The sequence below is a fragment of the Colius striatus genome, chromosome 12 (genome assembly GCF_028858725.1).
Source record: "Colius striatus isolate bColStr4 chromosome 12, bColStr4.1.hap1, whole genome shotgun sequence".
NCBI lineage: Eukaryota > Metazoa > Chordata > Aves > Coliiformes > Coliidae > Colius > Colius striatus.
The window spans coordinates 14824808-14848429 of record NC_084770.1 but is presented as its reverse complement, the minus strand read 5'-3'; the positions used below and the strand labels follow the sequence as shown (position 1 = coordinate 14848429).

Genomic DNA, 23622 nt, shown 5'->3' with positions numbered 1-23622 from the left:
TGTTTGACTTGTTGAACACACAAGAAGTTCACAGAAATTGGATTAAACCAGCATTTTAGAAAGCTCTTTAATCTTACGTTAAAGACTGCAGGCAACTGCAAATCCACTGCTTACCCAAGAGCTGGCCTGACGTAGAGAAATTGGCTTGTGTTTCAAAGCTCTCACTTTCATTTTCAGCTCATTGATTGTTATTGTGGTTTTGACTCAAAAATGTGATAGTTGCACCAATTTCATCCTTCCTCTGGCACATCTCCTTTATTGAGTCTAGTGGTAATATCAAGGGAAAATGGAACAGAGAATCCCATTCTTTTACCTCTTTCCATCCCACCTCAGTTTTTCCCAATGCTAGCAGAGGGTGACCTTACTAATTAACAGTATCTCGATTTCCATAATCAGATCTTCAGTCATGCAGACCCTTGCTCCTTAGAGGCTCTCACAGAAGCACACTGTATGAAGGTAGTTTAGACAAATAGCCTGAATTCAGCAATCCCCAATTTGATGAGTCATAGGAACAGCTTCCAAATATTAATAAAGTGCTGTCTCTGTGCAGATCAAAGTTGCTGCAACATCCTGGTTTAGAGAAAGGTGAAAAAAAGAAATGTTTGGTCAATAATTCTTGTCTATTTTAAGAGCCTGGAGCGTTTTTGTTTTTTCCCTTGAAAAATGGAATGAACTAATAGGATCAGAAATTTGTATAACAAGAAACCTGGCATAGTCCAAACAGTCATATATGGGATACTGGGCTGCTACAACTGAGCTTTATTTATCATTCTTTTATACTTGAGCACTTTCTACTAGATAATATCCAGGCGGTAAAGGAGGAGAGTTCATGACTCAGGAACCTTAGTGGGAAGGCTGATCCACAGCAAGATTCAGATAATAAAGAAACAGTACTATTTGTACACAAGATCAACATATTAGTACAGTAGAGTTGAGCTTTTCAGTGGGGTTTGAAGCAGCAGAAGAGGCTGAAATTGGAGAATATGCTCTGTGGACATAATCAGGGTGAGAGCTCTGCACAGATGATCTCCATTCTTCTAGTGCATTCAGCACTGCTTTCCTCTCAAATCTTCTCCCCAGAGAGTTTATACTACAATTTAGGAGATACAGAAAAAGCAAACGGAGCTGTTATCTTGTGGTAATAAGTCCCACAAGTTAACAAAACATTAGCAATTACAGCAGTCTATCTATCCATGTTTAATGCTTTTCCATTTCACTGAGTTGTTTCTTGTTCTGGTATTGTGGCAGGAAGGGAAAAACATAAATACCCAAAAGGCCTCTGCTATAACTTGCCCTCTGAGAATTTGTTCTCTTGATCTTTTCAGTACTGCTTCTCTCTCAAAATTCATTTTGAATGGAAATCAAGCTATGCCTCCTTTATTTCCATCACCATTCTCTGGACTTTTCTGACTAGGTAAACAGGGTTCAATACTGCTCAAGAGCAGCGGAGCAGGCCATATATCAATGGGCAAAAAGAGGCAGCATCTAAGATAAGGATCTTTTCTTAGGGAAATCTCTATGTAAAAGAGAAGATATGTTTTTTGCTATTTTAATTGAAGTAAGAGTCAGAAGAAAAAATTACCCCCAGGTTTGCTAAATAGGATTTTAAACTAGAGGAGAACAGAACTGAATGCAAATAAAATGAGAAAAGTTCTGAGCAATGCATGAGGAGGCACTGTGACCGAGTCTTGAGGGGTTTAGAAATACCTTCCACTCACACTGCAGATTTCAGTCTTCACATGAAACACTCGCTTCCCCCAGTAACCTGGAAAGGTCAGCCATGTGGGAAAGAAAAGCATTTCTCATTTATTTCACTATTGAAGGTGAAGAAGCTGCAAAAAGTCCAAGAAATATCAGCCTGAACTCACTCAGATGGGATTTACTTCCAGATGGCTGATATAAACAGTTTTCTGTCTTTAAATCATTAACTACTCTAAAGCCATTTCCCATACTTCAGTTCGTCTTCCTCCTTGAACAGATACATCTGAAGAAAGCTTTTCATTTTAGCAGTATGAGAGATACAACAGCAGGATTGAGAACAAGCACCTATGATTGCTGGACAGAGAGAACTGGGGGATTCCTCTGTCCTACAGAAAGGCAAAATTAAAAATACTCTGTTAGTACAAGCGACAGGTCTTCATCCTACTAACAAGGAGGATCTTGCCTGGCTTTGCAGCCATGGCAAAATCCTGAATACCTTCAGTAATGAAATGCATACTCATTAGTGTCTGCAGATTCATTACTCTGTTTTATGCAGCCACCAGCCTTGAGCACAGATGAAAAACACACATCTATTCACTTAAAAATATAAAATCTGCATGCAGCCTCAAGCTCCACAGCATGCAGAAACATAATCTAACCAGCCAATGCTCAGCCATCCATGTTAAGCCCCAGCAGATGTGTGGTCCCTTTGGATGACTCGAGCATCACAACAAGGCAGGCCAATTGCGAGCATCTGGAGCCAGTTTGGCAGGCATCCTCAAGCATAAAGATGCTAACACCAGTGGCTGGATGACATGAATAGTCATGTCAGTGCTGAAAAGGCACATCAGCCACTGTCCAAGAGTGATTTATTTCATGACAAGAGGCTATGCTTTGCTTCCAGTTTCAGTATCTCTTTTGTGAGGAACTGAGCACACTACAAGGAGGATCAATGTTGGAATGGCACTCAGGCCACATTTCCTGCTTGGCTTTCTGGGAGACCAGAAAGCCTTTCCCTTTGGTTGTCAGCTACAGCACCTTGGGGCTTCAGCTCCCAGAGAGTCTCAAGGTCACATACTGGTACTCAAAATAGCAGCATTTGTACATCAGGCCCCAGAGGGCACTCCAGCATCCATAGATTAGCTCATACAGCAAGGTTCTTCCTCTGCCTGTTGCAGGGATCCAGGGCTGAGGAGCTCTGAGCACTCATCACACGGCCATACACAATCTGCCCTTCAATGGGCCTCTCACAGCAGCACTTTCTTTTTGTAAGCATTCACTATTTTCATGTCTTTATGCAAAGAGGAGCCTACAATCACACTTTCAACCACTTGTAGAAACAAATCACGTCAATTGAAAGGAAGCCTTGAACTAGGATGATCCAGGAACTGGATTAGCTTGGCACAACACTGCTTGCTGTGGGTGCTACTGCTGAAAGGAAGGCAACCTGCAGGCCACTGCTGGCCTAGGTGCAACCACATCACCTCTATTTCTGCTGTAGCTACCTGCAACTCTTCTCATTATGCTTTTTAAAAGTACAAGAGATAAAATGGTCACATAATATTCATGGGGTTCCACCAATGTGGTCTGTAGGTGAAAAATGCTTCGTATTTTGTAGTGCCTGGAGTACTGAGTAAGCACTGCCAATTAGTCCTCAAGTGGATCTTTACATTGCAGAAGGGGGTCCCCTAAGCAAGGGTGAAGTCAGAACATGCCACAGAGACCTTGCATTGCTACTATGTTCAGAGCCAGACTGAGAAAAAGGCATACATCCAGTTAGTCAATGAGTCTTTGCTAGTAGCATGATGAGGCAGGCAGGGACCAAGTTCTCTGGGACAGATCATCTTTCTTCCCTTTCTTTATGTAGCACCTACTGCAAAGGGAAACTGTTCTAACCCAGGTCATGTCGTTAGGAATTCCTGTGTCACCTTGTCAGCTCCACAGCCCCCTTTTAACACCACCACCACATGCAGAGTTGTCACTTGTGTATTCTCACAGCTCATGCAACTTTAATGCAGCTGAAGGCTCCTCATCCCTAGTAATAACCTGACTTCTGCCTGTCCTGCAGCCCCATTGGCAGAATTTAAAACAAAAGTGCTAAGATGCTTTCTGCCTCACAAAATGGCAACAGGCTCAGCTGAGTTGACACACTATCTGTTCTCTAGCAGAAAATTATCTTCCAAGGGATTTCCGCCCATAATACTATGCCAGGTTATCTCTCAACATGAGAGGCAGGGAAGGTGTTTCCCTGGGAACAGTAACCATGGCAAAGCTCTCTCCAGCATCTTCCTCTCTCTATCTACAGGAAGAAAAAGAACAGCAGATGCCTGAGCTCTGCCTCCAGCAGGCCCTCAGCCCCAGGGCCCTAAGCAACCTGGAAGCACCCGATCAAAGATTCAGAGAGGAACTTCAGTGAATTCTGTTCTATCTTTTACTCAGATACCAGACATTTCTGCCATGCTACACTGAACTCGGAATGCCCCATTACAAAGAGTGCAACTGGAAACATCAGTGTTACCCAAAGGTCAGCCAAACACAACAACGCATAGGTAGGCACGGAGCCCAAAAATCAGCACGGACAGACAGCCAACAGAAGCAGAGGTACAATGGGCTGGCTTTGCAGTTTGCAATCCCTGTCATTGTGCATTAGAGCCCTATTAAAGAAAGCATCTGCAACCCCCAGTTTGTAAGCAGGAGCTGCCAGCAGATGACCTGCTTCTGGTCCACCTCTTTTTCTCCAGAATATTCTCGATTTCCCAGACCAAATGCAACTCTCTTTGCCAAAGAGCTCATTAAATCACCACAATTCAACTTGAAAGTCAAATAATATTGCATGCTTTTGGGGATCTTTTTGTCACATACTAATGAATATAGTGTAAATATCTGGATTTGAGGTTTGCAAAGTATTTGTTCAAGTTAACAGAGCAAATAACACCAAAGGGCTCCTTGGTTATTAATCTCTCAACACAGAGAAAAAGTGTTCTATGATTCAGCAATCTCGATATGTGACTACACAGCCAACATCCTACGTTTCAACTACCATCACTCCACTTCAGAGTTAACACACAATTAGCATGAATTGCCAGGACACCAGCAACTCAGAGCAGAATACTGCCCTGTACTCAGACTGACTCACACAGGGCACAAAAAGCTCAATAGTCCAAGTTTTCTGTTATGAGTACAGTGAAATCGGAATCTTTACAGTGAGAAAGCTACACCTTCTACTTAGTAATTTAGGACCACATGGTGACAGGGTCAACCAGGTCATGAAACCCACTGCCCAAACTCCTTACATGTACTTCAAAAAGGTATTTTACATGTAGAGAAAATACCTGCTCCAGACATATACAGAAACCTCACTAACACCCGAGTGAAATAAACATTTAATCAGAATTATTCTAGCACTCATTTTAACCTCCTCTAGGTCAAATCACTGCAAATAGCCAAGAAATCTACAGCCAAGCCAAACGATGCACTGGTGCCTGACTGAATATCCAAATCCAGACAGTTGTCTTTATTTACCACTGACTCCACAGAGCATTAGAAAAACAATATTTTGCAACTCTCCTAGGAATGCAATGCAGCTACCACTAAGAGAAGATGCTATTTCTTTTTAAGATGCTGCACATACCTTGCTTTGCCATGCGCTCCAATCTAATGCATCCTCCTATAAAATCATGATAAGATTTCATTTCTCCTTCTGTTATCCGAACAGCAGTGAAAGGTGAATTCCTAGGCACCTGTTGTCCACATTTCTGACACCGGGAAGCCATTGCCACAGCTCAGGAGTCTCCTGTCAGGAATCTGCTCTCTGTTTGCTGGAATCCAGCCTGATTCTTCAGCCGTCAGTCCAGGCTGGTGACTTTATCCCACTTAGTTCATTCAAGGTCATCCTTGCCAGCAGGATGCTCGCCATTGCAATTGACTAAGACTTTTATAGGCTTACTGACTGTATTTGTTTCTCCTTCCTTGCTTTCAATATCAGTTTACTTTATTCTCTCATTCAGAATGAAAGCTGTGAACCTCAGCACAGCCTATGCCCTGAATGGCTTCCTTATCATTAATTTAAAGCCATCTTACAAGCGACAATGAAGAGAGGATATCCCAGAAGCATGTTGCAAGATCAGAGAATGTCTCTTAAAGAGCATGCCAGATATGCCCATAAAAAATTCTTATTTTAGAAAAAAAAAAGATAATTTGGTCCCTTTTGCGCTTATCATTTAATGATTCTTCATCAGTGAAAATGGAATTTTTTACTTCTGCATTTCAGCTTGGACGGTGCAAGGAGACTGCTCTGCAGAGCTGCTCAACCAATTACTCATATGTCTGGCAGTGGTACTGGGAGGCTGCAACTGTACAGAAAAGCCCTCTGCTGCTCTGCACCGTCCCTGCTTGTAAGATCTGATAATCTAAGTGAACAGAGCAGCAAATATAGGACAGAGGGCAATATTGCTGGCAGACATGGTCTGCTAGCTGTACAATCCCCAAACCCAACATTTTCTTTTAAAAGAAGTTGGATCCATCAGTTTGACATAAAAATGAGAGATTTGAAACATACATTTACGAATATCTCTTTGAAGGTGCTGGTTATTTAACTTGAGGGTTTTTTCCTCTTTTAACAACTGCTATAATACAAATCACTGGTCAGAGAGACCTGTGAAGAAATCAATACTAGGAGAACTGAGTGCAAAGAGCATTCAATCATGATGCAGTGAAACAAAAGGAGCCTTCCCTGGGATCCAAGGGGACTGCACAAGAGGTGCATATGTAGGCATGAGGCCAGCAGTGCTGACAGTGCAGAGAATACAATGAGAACCTAATGAATCAGGGCTGAGCTGCAACCCAGTACTCAACTGCAGTGACCTGAAAACAGAATCTTACACGCAGATCAAGAGAGTCTTTGCCTTCCTCTGCCTCAGCCATTACCACCTCTAGTGCTTTACGTAGTTAGACATAGATAGAGCCAATGTTATTCAGATCACAGCTGATCCCTAGACATGGAGTGGGAAAGGAGAAGCCTAACCAATATAAATCAGAGAATACACAAGAGGGACAAAGATGCCTGAGGGGAAAAAAAAAAGCACATGGTGTCATTACTGAAATGATTGAATAACTAGACAGATAGGTGTGAATGCCTCTAAGCTGAAACATACAGAAGTCAACTCACCCTTAATTCTTCCCCATTCCACAAATTTATGCAGCTTCTCCTCTGCCAGCTCTTCTGCTCCTCAACCAAACTGTGAGCTGTTGAAGCTTCCTAATCCAGTGCTGACCATGCAGTAAAACAGCTACCAGACTTGAGAAGTAGTGAGTCTTGGGATCTCTCTTTTTGACAAAAGGAAAGTATAAAGGGGATTTGCATTCAAAGATTTGTGTTCCCTCCCCCTGCCAAATTTGCTGCATGGATGATGCTGGTCACTGTCCTGCTCTTTGCCTTTGCTAAGACCCTGCCTGCAAAGTGAGGACAATGACACACTGAGCCGTTGGGTGACCTGATTCATTAGCATTTGTAAAATATTTATTAGAGGTTCTATAGAGAAATCCCCAGAGGACTGCAAGATTTTACAGACAAGGAGAGCAGTGACACAGAAGGCAGAATTAATTTGTAGAAACTGTCATAATGAGATAAGAAAACTAGAAACAACCCAGCAGTTTAATCTTGAAGCCTTTCTTCCATTCTCTTTTTTTTCATTACAGAGGCTCAAGGTGTCCTTCCATACGCAGCCAAACACAATGTACCCTGGAAAATAGGCTTTTCTGACAATATGTGTATGTCTGACATAGGCAGAATAATTGCACTTTAGCCTTGCACATATAGAGATATACAACAGGGAAGAATCCAGCATTTGTGACTATACACTTCTGTCTGCCTTGTGTGCACTGTTCCCATCAGTGTCTACATGGCTTAGCAATGGGAGAACTTGTGAGACTGTTCCAAGGGGTAAACTTGATGCTGGAAGTGGATGCAAGAAGAAATCTGCCCCAGGTGCCACAGTACACATCAGGAAAATTATCTAAGTCTCACTCTTTCCCTAGGAAACATTCATCCATTACAATGCTAAACACACATCTCTGATGCCTGGGGTACCTGGGGTACTGCCATCACTCAGATCCAGACAAAAAATAACCTGACTTTAGCTACTATACATTTAGCAACAGAGCACAGAAGGTTTACCTCAGGGACCGAGTGCTGTGCTGCAAGGACTAGGATGGACGGACATAAGGATCTGTTTATTTTCCTGTAAAATTCATTTCATTCACATTTCACAAGCAGCTGGGCTAGCTTCTCCTGACATGTATTAGAACTTTCTGACGCAGAAGTACTACTAAAAGGTCTGCACTGCTTCCTACCACACAAATTACCTCTTCTGTACTGCACTGGGTGTCTCTGCACAGGAGCTGCTGTCAGGGCTGCCTTGCAGGAATGCTTTTATATAACTTTTTACCAAACATGCAGTCAGTGTGGATTCTTCACAGTTTTTTCTTCTTCAGCTAACAGGTATCAGTCTAGCTGAAAGCAAGTTACTGTTCCTTGCATGCCAAAGATTACAGTGGTGAGAGTAGGCACAGAAAATAGCAAGTGTGCTTCCTTGGGCCTTCTCCACAGCTAACACGGAATGGAAGGGAGTTACTTTACTGCTCCTTTAGAAAACTATAATAAAATATCTGAAAATGCTAAAGGAGAGGATATTTTCTCCTCATTAATTGCCACCACTGCCTAGCAATACCATCTGGGTTGGTCTGTCAATGAATAAGCAAGTAAATAAATATAAGAAAGTGTTGTCAGGAATTTAAAACAAATAAAACCGAGTAACAACCTGGATATCCTCAGATGCCATTAACCAAAACAGCCTGAGGAATTGCACTAGTTCCTAGTTTCATTAGAAATAACAGTTCACCTTGGAACTGGAGCTTGCTGGAAAGTGCTTGCTGTCATGACTGTATGGCCAGAGGCTCGCCACAAATTCACAATCAACTCAGTTAAACCAGTTTAAACCTTATATCTCTTCTCATGAATTCTCATGCTTCTGCCTCAAAAAGCAGTGCTCCAACGGTTGGTATCACTGTTAAGCATGAAACACAGAACAAACAAACACATTGGATCTCAATGATGCTGGGACCAATGGACATGATCTCTTGTGAAGAGTCAAAAACTGAGTTTGGGAACAGCATTTACATGCCATAAGAAGGAGAGAGAGGTCTGCTTTTGCTGCATGTGTAAATGAGGCAGCTAGAAAATACTCTAAAACACTCCCTGGTTGCACTTCACCCCACACAATCATTAAAACATCTGAAGGGAAACAGACATCACTTTTTCAATGGAGCCTTGTAAGGACTATCAAGATATTTTAGTAGACAAGACTCAAAAATTCTCTCTCCTATCCACAAATGATTTTAAAAAAACAACCCAGTGAGACAAAAAGATATCTATTCATGAAGACCAGTAGATAACCCTATCCCTGTATAGTACTCTACAAGGCTAAGAAATAAGTAATCTAAAGCCAATGTTGCTATTAAGACTGATACACATGGAAGTTACAAAAAAAAAAACAAACCAAAAAAACCCAACATATTGCATCCCTGCAATCCCACCTTCACATTTTCCTATTTTTATGTGAAGCTGAACTGTTCTTTGACATGCTGAAACACACTATTCCTTTTGCATATATCCCCGTGACCTTCTTTCTGCCTTCTCCACCATGATCATGAACCCGACAAGCCACAAGGCATTTCAGCACTTGACACGAAGATTTATTTTCAAAGCACACTTAGTGCTGTTACAGGTAACATCAATTCCACTGTTCAGATAGGAAATGGAAACTAGTCCTTTCTATTAACTTCCATTTATTTTCTTCCAGCTAATAAAAAGCAGACCAAGACTCCCTCCCCCTCCTTTTTTAATAAAGGGCTACAATCCCAGGCATTGTTTTAAGTCCCAAGATGTTAAAGGAACAAGCAGAGAAAAAGAAGTATCTCTGCTCTGGCATGCAGCACTGTTGCAATTACAATATGCAGTTACTGCACTAGAAGGCACTAATTCCAGTGCCATATGGCTTCAGAATCTCATTACACTGATCTTCTTAAAACGCTTTCCTAACTGACGAACAAAACATTTCTGGTCACCTTCAGCAGTGGGAAACAAGAACTTTGCTGCTGTTGTCGTACATTTACTCCCACACGAGCTGACAAAAGCAGGATTGAGCATAGCGAAGATCAGAAGACAACCTGTTGCCATCTTTAAGCTGGGCAGATATCCAGGGCTAAGCAAGGTCCCTGACCATCATTATTAAAAAAAAAAAAAAAAAAGAAAGAAAAGAAAAGAAAAAAGCCAGTGCCATCACTGCAGGATTACAGAAGCTGCCCAGGAGATGAGTGGAATCTTCATAAGCCAAGCACTGGGCAGGACTTGCTGCTGCACCTGAAGGATTTATTTTATCTAGCTCTCTTGACCTCTGCCCCTAAATGCACATCAGCAGGAACAGAAGGTATTTCTGTCCTGTTAGGCATCTGCTTGACAAGATAAACAGATTCCCAAAGCCAGCAATCAGTAACTGACGCAGGGGTAAAGAGCAACTAGATCCAGGGTTTAGGCTTCAATGCAGTTATTCTAGTCTTGGTCATGAAAATGCATGAAGACCTTAGTGAGGCTAAGAGCTTTCTTGTGCAATACATACCCAAAACATAGCTCTTGGCTTAAAGAGTCAGAGAAATAAATTGAAAGACCAGTAGATGCAAAACAAACAGACTGGAGAGATATTGGGTAACCCAGAGAAGGCTGTGATCCATAAAACTGGGCATGTCAGAACACCATTCTCCCACACTCCTAAACACCATCACCTGACCACCAATGCACCATGCACTGAGGGGGATGCATAGGCACAGTCTTGTGCCATTGCCCCCCAGCATCAGCATGAGTGCTGGAAAAGAAAGTCTCTAGATATTAAAAAAGGGACATTTTCCTCCTCCCTATACTCAGACATAGACACACACAGTCAGCTCCAGTGTGATGCTAACCCTGATTCTTGCTGGCACCCAGAGCACTGCACTGTTCCTCTTCCTCGCCACCTTTACCTTTTTCTCCCTACAATCAGGCACTGAAGCTTCCAGAGCAGGACAGCAGCTGGATCCATGCAGCCAAGACCACCAGGACAGCTTCTTTCCCCGAGGAGCAGCTGTGCACATTCCCTGACGGAAGCAATTTTTTTGTTGTTGTTGCAATTCTTAACTTAAAAGCAGATAAAGGAGAACCAGAAAGACATAAGGATAAAAATAGGATCCCTAAGAATCACAAAGGCTGTTGATATTCAAAGGCTTTTGGACACATTCCAAATGTTAGTTGAACAGGAAGAAACAGTTTCTTACGTTACAAAGTACAGTAAAAAGCATTTCCAATGTTTTATTGCCATCTCTCAAACACTCAACATCAGTTATTGTATAGGGTGGGATACTTGGCTCTTGGGACTATTGATTTTGGGCCTGTTTGCATGTTTGAGGTTCACTCAGTTACTCTGAGCAGCCACAAGGAAAAAGGAGCTTCTATCTAGACCCTCCTAAACAGCAAAGCTTTGACTGATTGGGGTCTCTCAGCTAGCAGATACACCATCAAACACCCTCCTTTCATATGCCCTAGGGCAAGGCTTGCATTCTTCTAGGGAACTGAGGATAAAAAAATCAGTCAAGAGGAGTTACTCCCTCTAGGCTGGCAACTGTGAACTAAACAGTCTCATTTTTTCCCAAGACAGGACTGCTGTCAGAAAGCAGAGGTCTGTCCTGCAGGACCTGCCCACATGGTAGTTTCTCAGTGCTGGGCACCTGCAAAGCAGAAGCTTCTCTGTGTGCACCCACAAGTGCAGTCACACAGCAGCTGGACACTTGCACACACCTACCCCCTGGCAGTATGTATTTGTCCTGCTTCTTCTTTACATCTCCCCATAGCCTGAACCCCTGAGCCATTCTCAGTTTATTCTTCCCAGCTTTGTCTCTATGCCATCAGCTGTAATGGATTTAAGGTTCTAGAAAGGCACAATCTACAGGACGATTTCTCAAGTTACACCAAAGCCTGGTGTGTAGCAGAAAAATAAAGGGACAGATAACCTGGCAGTATGTGCATCCATGTACATCATGGTTACACTTCATTTACCTCTCCCACCCAGAGCAGTGCTGATGGCATCACACATCAAGGCACAAGGCCAAGACATTGCCTCATCACACACAACCACACTCTCAGCCCTCTTCCTCTCCTCCCTAACCAGCACAATTACTGGTTTTCATCACCCTACTCAGTCTTGATTCTGTAACATATAAGAGTAGGGTAAATTAATGATTGGCCCTCTCACAACTTATTCTCACAAGATTTACAGGAAACCAAGTGTTTCTATCCTTTGTCAAAACCAGGCAAGTGTTGCTAAAATTATATGGAAAAGGGCCAGCTGGGATCGACAGACAAAGCATGAACATAAAAGCCTCTTTTCCTTTTGTAGCAAGCCTAAAATTATCCAGGGACCGTAGAAACTAACAGGCAAGTAGGTCCACACAGTAAAAAAAAAAAAAGTTTTAAAAATCTGTAAGTCAGCTTCAGGTGCAGAAACAGTACAGAGCTGCATCTGAGATTATCTGTTGTACAAGCAGCACAAGGATTTCTTTGCAACATCACACTAATGCACTTTCCTGTCAACTCAAGTGTTCCGCTACCAGGGCATGCAGAACTCATATGTTGGGATGTGCTGAACCTGTCTGCACAGGGACAGACCTTCAGCTCACATAAAGTAAGGACAGTGCTTTGACTTCAACAGCACTGTGGACTCAAATTGCCTGAAGATGAGTGGTGCAGTGTTCTGATGAGATAAGAAATTGCTCTTTATTCTGCCAGGAAATCCCACCACAAATGCTTTCTGCTGACCAGCACAGATTAATTCAATAGAATTTATCTAAATCCCACATCCGTTTATGGACATCAGTCCCAATAGACAGAAGTTCATCTTATGGAATATGACATTAAATAATGTTTTGTACTTCTCCAGCAATTCTCAGCCAAGCACTTCGGCACCACAGAGAGATTGTTATTCCCACGAAATAGACAATTTCCCATTTAAATGTCACTAAAAGGATACAGTTTAAGAACAATAATTTTTATTTTCTTTATTTGAGTACACATTTGAGAATCCTTTGAAAGCTGCTTGGGATGGGGGAGCCAGAATCATTTCACCTAAAGTTTTACTCCACAAAAGCCAAAATTTGGGGGAGATTGTGTCAAAAGCAGATATCCATACATCTCCCACTGGTTCAAGAGCCCTTCAGATTGATTTATACTGAGGGGAATATTTAAATGCAAAGATGTTCTGCTTTAAAAAGCAACAGTATAATAGTTTGAAAGCAGCTAAAAACAGGAGGTTCACAGTTAGGACTGTTCTGTTGTCAAGAATGAAACCATGTCAGACTTAACATAACAGACTGTACACATGACCTCAAAGTGGACAGGGGCTTATAGATTAAGTGGCATGCCATCGTCATAATTGCTCCCACATACAAGTCTACACTGAACTTTTAATTCTCTGAGGTACCAAAGACCCACGTTTGAATTAGTACCACCTGGAGTTAGTTAAATAGGAAACGGCTTTTATGGAAAACTTCCATGATGGTTCCTAAAGAGATCAAGAATTATACATGTAGGAGCGATGTCCTTGTATAGCAAAATGCAGTTTGGATTAAAAGCTTAAACAGAGAACTTATGTACCCCAATTTTCAAAGGTTTGGCACTCATCCCACAGGCTGTTTATCTCTAGAGATCACACCTTTCTCTGCATTCGCGCTGCCCGAGTATTTCGCACTTCGGTGCTGTTACAAGATGAGCAGAGCTGCGTGAGCATCTGCGGCTCCAGGCGCTCCGTGCACACGCCGTGACACCCTCCGGTGCCCTCTGCTGGCTCCTCGGCAAACAGGCGGTCATGGCCAACATTCGGATATCCCAGGGCGGGCTCTGTATCATCAGAAAGTAACTGAGGCACTAAACCCTGTAGTGCTATAGAAACTCTTGGAGAAAGGACTTTAGGGAGTGAGGTTCCTCTGCCAAACTCCGCAACACCCTGCCTTTCAACTGATCTGAGATCAGAGAAAATTATTTGACCCTATCCTTGAGGGACTTTGATGGTAGAAATTGCAGTGCAAAATGGCACCGATGTGCCCTCTGCTGCTCTCTCCCCTGCGGTGGAAAAAGGTGCTCCAGCATAACTGCCTTCCTGAGACCAACAGACACACACCATCCCTTCCCCAGGCAGCAGCTCTGCTCTGGTAGCCTGCTGGACAGAGACTACTTATATTTCATCTCCCCTCCTTCCCATGGGTGAACTGGGGAATCAAAAAATCCTTTTGGTTGGAAAATACCTTTAAGACCACGAAGTCCAACCTCTCACCTCATACTGCCAAGCCCATCAACTAAACCATGTCCCTCTCTCCACCACCTCCCTAGGCAGCCTGTGCCAGTGTCTAACAACTCTTTCAGCAGAAAAGTTCTTCCTAATCTCCAATCTAAACCTCCTCTGGAGCAACTTGAGGCCATTTCCTCTTGTCGTATCATTTCTCACTTGGGAGAAGAAAAAAAAACTATTTCCACCACATACAACCTCCTTTCAGGTAGTTGTAGAGAGAGATCATTTCTCCCCTCAGCCTCCTCCAGACTAAGCACCCCCAGCTGCTCATCACACTTGTCCAGACCCTTCCCCAGCTCCGCTGCCCGCCTCTGAATACGCTCCAGCCCCTCAGTGTCTTTCTTGCAGTGAGGGATCCAGCACTGAACGCAGTACTTGAAGTATGGCCTCACCAGTGCTGAGTACAGGGAAACAATTACTTCCCTGAATCTTGCATGGTGGTGGTCCCCCAGCTCTGAAGTGGAGAGTGGGACAGGCCGTATGTGGCATTGCTATTGCAGATACCAGGGTAGAATGGGCACAGAATATTGCTGACAAACACCTCTTTGCTTCTGTCAAAACAATACTGCTCCTCAAAGTGTGTTTGGCTGCTAGCTTGCTTTTCCCATTCAAGATACAGCTATGCACATGGCTCTGCTGTACAGTCAGAGCATAATTCAACATAATCCAAAATGACAATTGCACATTGCTGAAACTGCATTCTCCCCAGCAGAAAACAAAGCCAGAAAGTAGGATTTTTGAGCTATCAAAAAAAACTCCAAAGGAACAAAAAGTTTACCTCAAACTGAACTATGACTTCGAAGTCTGTTGTGAAGCCTCTACTAGCTTCCCCAGCGTGGGAGGGGAAAAGGTGCTAGACATTGATAATAGTGCAAATATCAAAGATGGATGAAATGGTGAGAGTAGTTTTGAATCTCTCTCAAAAAAAATTAAGAATTTTGTTTTCACAAAACAAGCTGATCCCCATAACAGGGATTAATCGGATTTTCCCAGTAACCCTCCTGCACCAACTACTGGCATGTAATTGCTGGGAGCTATCTGATTAGCTTTGCACCTGACTACAGCTCAGGGTCATACTAGGGCCGTAGCTATTTCTGTCTGAAATAATCTTTTCTCTGGATATTGCAAGATCAATAGTGTGGCTTCTATGTATGTCATCAGGTTTGGCTTTTATGCTGTAAACACCAATATCGATCACTTCAGAAATGAAGCCTTGGCTTCAGAGACCTTTGAACCAAAATGTAATGGGTAACACTGAACTTCAGACTCACAAAGGAGAAATATTTATAGTCAGCATTTGCTATGTGAAGGATGATTGATTGATAACAAGAAGCAAATTTTCCTGAAAATAATTCTAGACACAGAAAAATTATATTCAAATATGAACTCCATACCAGAAAAAAAAAAGCATTTGATGTGTTATGGCTGTAACATATATAATTAATAGATAACATGTCTAAATTTTGCACATCATCAACGACCTGGATGAGGGGACAGAGTGTACCCTCAGCAAGTTCGCTGATGACACCAAACTGGGAGCACTGGCTGATTCCCCAGAGGCTGTGCTGCCATTCAGCGGGATCTTGACAGGCTTTAGAGTTGGGCAGAGAGGAACCTCATGAGGTTCAACAAGGACAAGTGCAGAGTCCTGCAGCTGGGAAGGAACAACCCCATGCACCAGTACAGGCTGGGGGTCGAACTGCTGAAGAGCAGCTCTACAGAGACAGACCTGGGAGTCCTGATTGATAATAAACTAAACATGAGCCAGCAATGTGCCCTCATGGCCAAGAAGGCCAATGGCATCCTGGGATGCATCAAAAAGAGTGTGGCCAGCAGGTCAAGGGAGGTTCTTCTCCCCCTCTACTTTGCCCTGGTGAGGCCTCATCTGGAGTCCTGTGTCCAGTTCTGGGCGCCTCAGCTCAAGAGGGACAGGGAACTGCTGGAGAGAGTCCAGTGCAGGGCCACCAAGATGACCAAGGGTATAGAACATTTTTCATACGAGGAAAGACTGTGGGAACTGGGGCTGTTTAGTCTGGAGGAGATTGAGGGGTGATCTTATTAGCATTTATAAATATCTAAAGGGTGAGTGTCAGGAGGTTGGGACATCCCTTTTTTCTCTAGTAGATAGTAACAGGACAAGGGGTAACGGGATGAAGCTGGAACAAAAAGGTTCCACTTAAACATAATAAAAAACTATTTCACCGTGAGTGACGGGGCCCTGGCACAGGCTGCCCAGGGGGGTTGTGGAGGCTCCTTCCTTGGAGGTCTTCAAGACGCGCCTGGACATGTTCCTATGCAGCCTGATCTAGGTGAACCTGCTTCTGCAAGGGGGTTTGGACTAGATGATCTCTAAAGGTCCCTTCCAATCCCAACCATTCTATGATCCAAACCATATATTTTCCATTTATCATTGTTACTAGAGCTGCATGTGTTTGCTGCAGTTCTTTCACTTAGTCCCTGCCTGTCAGCACTTGCACAGCCTTGGAAAGTCCTAACTAAACCATAAATATTACCATAATAATTGCAGATGCCCGTAAGTGTGGGCTAATCCTCTACTTATCTATAATTAAAATATGGCTGCTACCTTAAAGGTCTCAGAATTTAAAGGCAACAATCACTCTCCTGAAATACTGAAAGACATCATATCCAGTTTTAGATTTTCTTCACCTTTCCATGTTTCAGGTATCTTGAAGTGGTTCTCCAGTGTTAACTAGGAGTAACTTCTATAAAATCTCTAGAATTCAAGGCATGTATTAAATGAGGAGAGTCAGATCTGGTCAGCAGCTGTTGCCAGGCACACCAAAATGATGTACATTAGCATTGTTCAGCTTGTATTTATGTCTTGGAACTGCAGATCACTGCTCATGTATCCAAGGCCAGCTGTAGAGAATTCATTGCCCAAGGGAAACTAGAAATCATATGGCTCATGGTCATGCAGAGAAAGCAATAGCTAAATGGTTTGCAGCCCGTCATATCTCGTTGCCCTAGGCAACAGCCTGCACTGCGGAAGTGGCAGATCCAGCCTTTCTCACATGAAGTCTCTAACATACAGTGTTAATATATGGATTGATACTATGAAATCCCTACTGTGGTATCATTGGGGTGTTCACATATTAAGTGATACAGGTAGGTGCATAAAGAGTCTCAAGATAAGAGCTCTTATCTAAATCTTTGAGATATAGGTGGAGGTAACTGGAAGCACCAAGATTACAGCCTCCACTTATGCATGTGGGGCATCTGACTCAAGATCCTCTCAGCCTGGATTTCCTTGAGCTCTTGCAGGAACTGACCCAAGATCCCCAAATGAACTCAGGGTAATTCTGACAGTAGGTCATAAGTCTCAGCTCGCAAGGCAGTGCTTGCACTGTGCTGCCTCTTAAACCCGTTTGCAGCAGGAGCTATAGATAGGTCAGCCATAGCTGAGTACATTCAGACAAAAATATCTGGTCCTGCAGAGTGCTAAGTGCCAGCAGTTCCCTATTTATTCATACAGAAATAAAGAGCTCTTTGCACCTTTCTGGATCAGAGCCACTCTGTTGTAATATCGATGAGAGATCATTTTCCACCACCTCTTTGCAATGTTTCAAAGGACTTTGGCTTGTGCAGCAATTTAACCTTTATTCCCATGCTTGAGTAATCCAGTCAGGAATCAGTGACTATTAAAAGCTGGACTAACATCCCAAAAAAGACCTTTGTATCTCTGTTTAAGCTTCCAGAGAGTCAACCTTGCATTCAGTGTAATAGTCCTGCACTTACTGCAATAGATAACTTCATCTTTGCTGCATTCATGTAGCTCTGGAATTAGGAAAGTTCTGCCAATATCAGGGAGGGCTGGACTGGCTGCCTTGAGCTGGCAAACTAGCCTCTGCATCCTCAGATCAGGAGGGCACTAGATCGTAGTGCCTTACACCAGAGCCAAACCATGGATGCAATCTATCTTTGAAACAGGCAGTGTAATGATATTGAAATGAGTGGCAACGCATCTCTGGGAAGGCATGTAGTCAGTGCTTTGGCTGTGCTTGCTTAACTCTTCACTGCCTAAAGGATTCAGGACTCAAATTTCATGACAGCAGTGATTTTGGAACAATGCATTTTCAAGAACACTCCAAATACAATGCACAGCAGGTGCAAAGCTGGTTTTGAGCTGGTTTGTGAATGGTGTTCTGGTAAATAAAACAATGATTTCGGGACAGCATAGATTTTTGATGCTGGTAGCCTGTCCTTCCTTTGGCCATATTGTCTAGGATATTGTTCTGTACTATCAGGTCCCTTCAATGACTGAAAAACATGGAGACAGAACACAGCATCTTTGTAAACTAAATACTAGGGCCCATTGCAGTTTGGATTTGTCTGTCTCAGTCCAGTGCTTCAATCCCTACTAAACTGCAAGGACTATTCTAACAGAAAATAGGACGAAGGACTGGTCATTAATGCTGAATTATTTGCAGGTCTCTGCTGAAAAGGCATCAGCCTTCTGTAACACTGCACTGCAAACAGCAAGAAGTGGGTGAATACAAATGTATTTTACCTTTGAATAAATGCTCTTACTTCAGACTTATACCAGCCTGAGTTCACATGCTGGACATGGCTCTCTTCCAGTACGTGAGCTCAATTGTTCCTCAGAGGCAGTTATGTCTGTGGATTCACAGATGTTATCTAAGTTGTGCTTACATGACAATGGAGCTTGAAGATACTATGATCTCAACCCAGTTGTCCCTTACACATCTGTCCCTATGCCAAAATGGAGCCTGCTGTCATTTTCCCTGCTAAAGTCACAAGCTTTTCTTTACAGTTTTTCTGTCTCAGAGCAGTACCTCCCTCCATGCCATGATTTACAGATCACTTCAGGTATTTACAAGCGATGTTTTTCCATCTATGTATGTAAGAGTTGGCTGTTTCTTCACCCTGTCTGTATCCTGTACCTCAGTTTCAATTCTGGCCATGACTCCTGCGCTGGTTAGTGTGAGTCACCAAAGCTGACTGACTAATAACAATCCATGTGCCATATTATCCCTTTCACATTATTCTCCAGCATTTTGTCACGTGTGTAGGGGCAGGCAGCTTTGCAGAAGACTCAGATTTCTCCCAGTCACTGACCCACTGACCACCTGGGGAAATCCAGATGTTACTCTGCTGAACTCTACAATGAGGTACAAGAGGCTCAGTTGGTGGGCTACAACACATCAGCATTAACACAATACATTTATGGTTCACCTTCTCCCAAATGCTTGAGCACAAGCCCAGTACTGAAAAACAGGAGAATATACACAAACAGGGCTAGTATAGTATCATATACCATACATTGTGCTGTCAAAATTATTTTAGCAGTAATCCAAGTCTCATCCAGAAAGGTTCATCCTAGATTGAATGCTGAGTCATTCCTCAGGGCCTGAGAGAGGCCTCAAACATGGTGCAGAGATGGGAGAAAGGAGTAACAACAACAAAATTGCTAAGCATATTCTCTGTTCACTGAAACTGTTCAGTGCTGCAAGTACGTTCCCAGGTGCTGAACCCATTTCTCCCAGGGGAGTGTCTTCTCAGTGGATATCTTAGATTCAGGCACCATATGGAAGGTGAGAAAATGAATTAAACAAAAGACGAGGCAAGAGATGGAAAACAGCCCTTGTATTTAACAAGCTGCTAGGAATTATGATAGATGACAGCTCAGTTTCATTTCCAGCAAGGCCATCTGATCTTCCCTCTGCAACAGAGATGGGAACAGATAGGGGCTCCTCTCTACCTCCTTTTGGCCCTATTTGCTCTTTAATCTTGGGAGTCAGCAGTGCAGAATGGCCACAACTATTTACCCTGACTTCTGTCAGGACAAGATTGTGCCTAACTTGGAGACCTCACTTGGGAGGAAATCTCCTACACTTGCTTTCCCCTAGAGAGCATTTAAGACAATGGGGAAAGTACCACAGTCTGAGTAGCTGATTGAATGATGCTGCAAGAAGTCATTCTTCCCCTGCTTGTGACTAAGCTACCTTGCTCTTTTTTTAAAAAGGAAACTGTTTAATAATCAATCTCAAATAAACAAACAAAACCACCAAGTAGTGTTTGCAGATAACTGTTCTGAAGTTCCTGTTTTCTGCTATATTAAAACTATCACAGAAGGCTCATGCTGGCTGAAATACAGTCCACAGACAGATGTGGGTTCAGGAAAGCCATGAGAAGAGCTGATCCAAAGAGTAGACATATAGACTTGATAGCAACAGAAATATACATCTTAGAATAACTTGCCTTGAGTCACAACTACTTTCCAGGCACCAAGTGACAGAGCCCAGTAGAGCTTTCTAAAGATGCACAGGACCCAGAGCCTGGCATGCATAGCATGGAAGGGACCACAAGCACTACCAGTACTACGAGCAAAACTCAGATTCTACCACCTGCCTTCTCTTCAATAATTTCAGCACATTAAACATTCCTCCATGCACTCACAACAAGAAATGAACACCTATAAGCCATTACTGAGGCAGGCTGGAAAATAAAGGAGGGAGACTGCTGTAGCATTAGATTTAACAGCAGCAATGTGGAGGCTCTTGAAACAAGCAGTGACCTACAGATTGACAGATCGAATCACACCTCAGTTCCATCCTTGCTAGTAGCCTATCTCCAACAGTTGCCATCACAAAATGCGTAAGTAGAAAGTGTGAAAACCCTGCCGTAAGCAGATGGTAGATGGTAGCTATTCCTGTTCCCTTTTCTCCTCAACATGCTGCTCTCATACAGGCTTGAGAATGAAAGCTCAGGGTTTAACAGCCAGTTTTGGGGAGGATATCAATCAATAAGAAAACAGCTAGGGCTGTAACGAGCCTGTGGGTCTCTGTATAGGTCTACTTACTGAATACTGCTGTAAGAGAAATTATTAATGGTAACACACCTGGATATTGCAGGACTTTTTTTGAACTTTCTCTTGAGTTCTGTTAAGGATGGTAGAGTCAGAGTCACATCCCCAGTGGAAAAGTATTCAGCTAAAGTGAAAGACAGTATATAGAGAGAAATATCTCCGAGTTGTTCTTTCCTGAAACAGAAGCAGCCTTAGTGCAGACTGCTGTTTCTATGTGATTGTGGGATGCTCTTTAGTCATCTCTGTGTCCCTAAATGTGAGACCAAATTCTCACATATTTTGCATTGAGACAAAGACAAACTAGTGTTCAAGATCTCCAGCTCATAACATTTTTTTATGTTTATGATCATGCCTCGACAAACCAGGTTAGAATGTGGGCTTTAAAACATTCTCCTTTTTTGGAGAGTACACTAGGCACATCTGCATGTTTTAAATGGATTTCTGTGAAAGCTTGATCTCTGCTTTTTATAGGCACAAACTTAGCAGCATTAGCAAAACTCTTTAAATAGTTCCTTATTAAACACATCCTAGTGAAAGAGCTGCACAGAATAAGCCATATAGAATGGGGTGAAATTGATAACTGAATCTAGGAACAAAAATATAAAGAAGTAGCTTTTTCAAGCTGCAAAACTATGAAAGATATATTCTTACTACCTCTCCTTCCCCTCATTGCACTTTCCCAGGTTGGTTTTCCAAGGTCTATTAGAATGAGCTTATTAGCTTTTTCGTAGAGTCAGAGAATCATAGAATGGTAGGGGTTGGAATGGACCTTTAGAGATAATCTAGTCCAAATCCCCTGCCCAAGCAAGTCCATCTAGATCAGGTCACATAGGAACATGTCCAGGCAGTTTTGAAGACCTCCAGAGGAGGAGACTCCACAACCTCCATGGGCAGCCCGTGCCAGGGCCCCCTCACCTGAAAAGTAAAATAGGTTTTTCTTATGTTTAAACAGAACTTTTTGTGTTCCAGCTTCATCTCATTACCCCTTGTCCTGTCACTAGATACAACAGAAAAAAGGAATGCCCCAACCTCTTGACTTCCACCATTTAGAGTCACTATTTTCATATCTTACACAAACTTAATATTTTATGACCTTTGTCTCATCACCAAATTCAGTTAAAATCAGACAACAGTTAAAAATCTTTATTGGGGTACAGAGAGAAAGATGCAGATAACGTGATCATAGCAGGTCATTTTTAATAGAAGTAGGTTCATGGCGAAAGGAATTCCAAATTACCACTTCTCATTAGCATGAGATTCCCAAGTATTGTCTTGTTTGTTGGGAATGCAGTGATAGATACACATTCCACACCTGCATCTTACTTTAAGCAAGGAAACCTAGTGTGCTGTGGTCAGTAGAACAGACTAGTTACCCCAAGCTGCTCATCAGAAAAATGAAAGTAGGACAGGGCAGTAGAATCAGCATTTCGAAAAGAGTTCCTGAAATGCATGAATGCTCTAAAACAAAGGGAAGAATTTTCTTTTGCAGGCAGGGGAATTTCCATTGTCTTGATTCAAGCCTTTGCATAGAAGTAGCAGAAGGCCTATTTGATACGGTACCTTGAAAGCTAATTCCTTTTAAAAAAACTCTTTTGAGTGTCCTTGCTGTACACAGATCAGAAACATTGCAATTGTCTATCCAGCTGTGACAGATTAGATTATTTGTGGCTTTGCAGCATAAAACAGATTCTGTGACTTGTGATGCTAAACCATTGCCCTTGGATGAGAGCCAGATTGGATTATTCCATTCTGCTGACCTAAATTCCTCTCAGTCAAGTAGACACAGTATCATCCTTCACCGCTTGTCCCAAATCATAACACAGCTTCTCTTCACACACACAGATATTTTACGCTGCTCCTCAGAACTGTGTTAAGCCAAGAGTGGTAGGAACTGACCCACCATGGTTAACAGATAGGAATTTTAAGTGATTGTGTAAGTCCCAAGATGTCCATCCTAAGTCAAGTTCTGTCATTGACTTTCCTTTTGATGCCCATCAAGTTTCTTAAAATCTTTTTTATATTCTTAAAAGGGGAGATAGGGCAAATAAGAATGTGGAGAACCAGATGAAAGCTGACACTAACATGTTTTTTTCCTGTATATATCATTTGTGCAATGTACTGCTTTCTGCAATTTCACATCAGTTCCTCCCCTACCAGAGATGCTGACACAGAGCTCATCTGGATCCAGCTGTCATTTGAAGATGTGAAGAGCTCTTACAGACTTATGAGAAGTGGAGCCTGTAACAAAATCCTGCTTCTAATGTGCTACGGAATTCTTTAGTGGTAACAGAGAGGAGCCAAGCTCTGCTGCTTCCTTTTCAGACAGCTGACATAGATTCTGGCAGCTTCATCTTATTATAAAATCATTTTAAGAATAAAAATCTGTGGAAAATGGGGCACTGGGTAGAGGTGCCTGTGTGCGTAACTATGCCCAGAACATTGCCCACACATAGCAAAGCTGGTATCAGACTTCTGGGAACCAACTGCCAAGTGTGGGTGGGTAGTGAGTGCACAAAAGCATCTTCTGGTAGGCTCTGCAAGCTAGAAGAGCTGTACCATTCTCATATGCAAACAATCCTGTTGTCAGCACCCCACATGTCACCCAGTAAAGCTTCTTCCCTCCCCATCACAGAAGAGCTGCCACTTGCC

General features: G+C 42.7%; 1 protein-coding gene across 1 annotated transcript in view; it reads right to left on the bottom strand.

Moving 5' to 3' along the window:
- The window catches only part of MCF2L2 (MCF.2 cell line derived transforming sequence-like 2), a 135149-nt gene extending 129675 nt beyond the window's left edge, over positions 1–5474 (bottom strand). Inside the window, exon 1 of the mRNA XM_062006261.1 lies at positions 5333–5474. Within this exon, the coding sequence (XP_061862245.1) occupies positions 5333–5474 (142 nt within the window). The remainder of the gene's footprint in view (positions 1–5332) is intronic.
- Positions 5475–23622: the final 18148 nt, after the last annotated feature.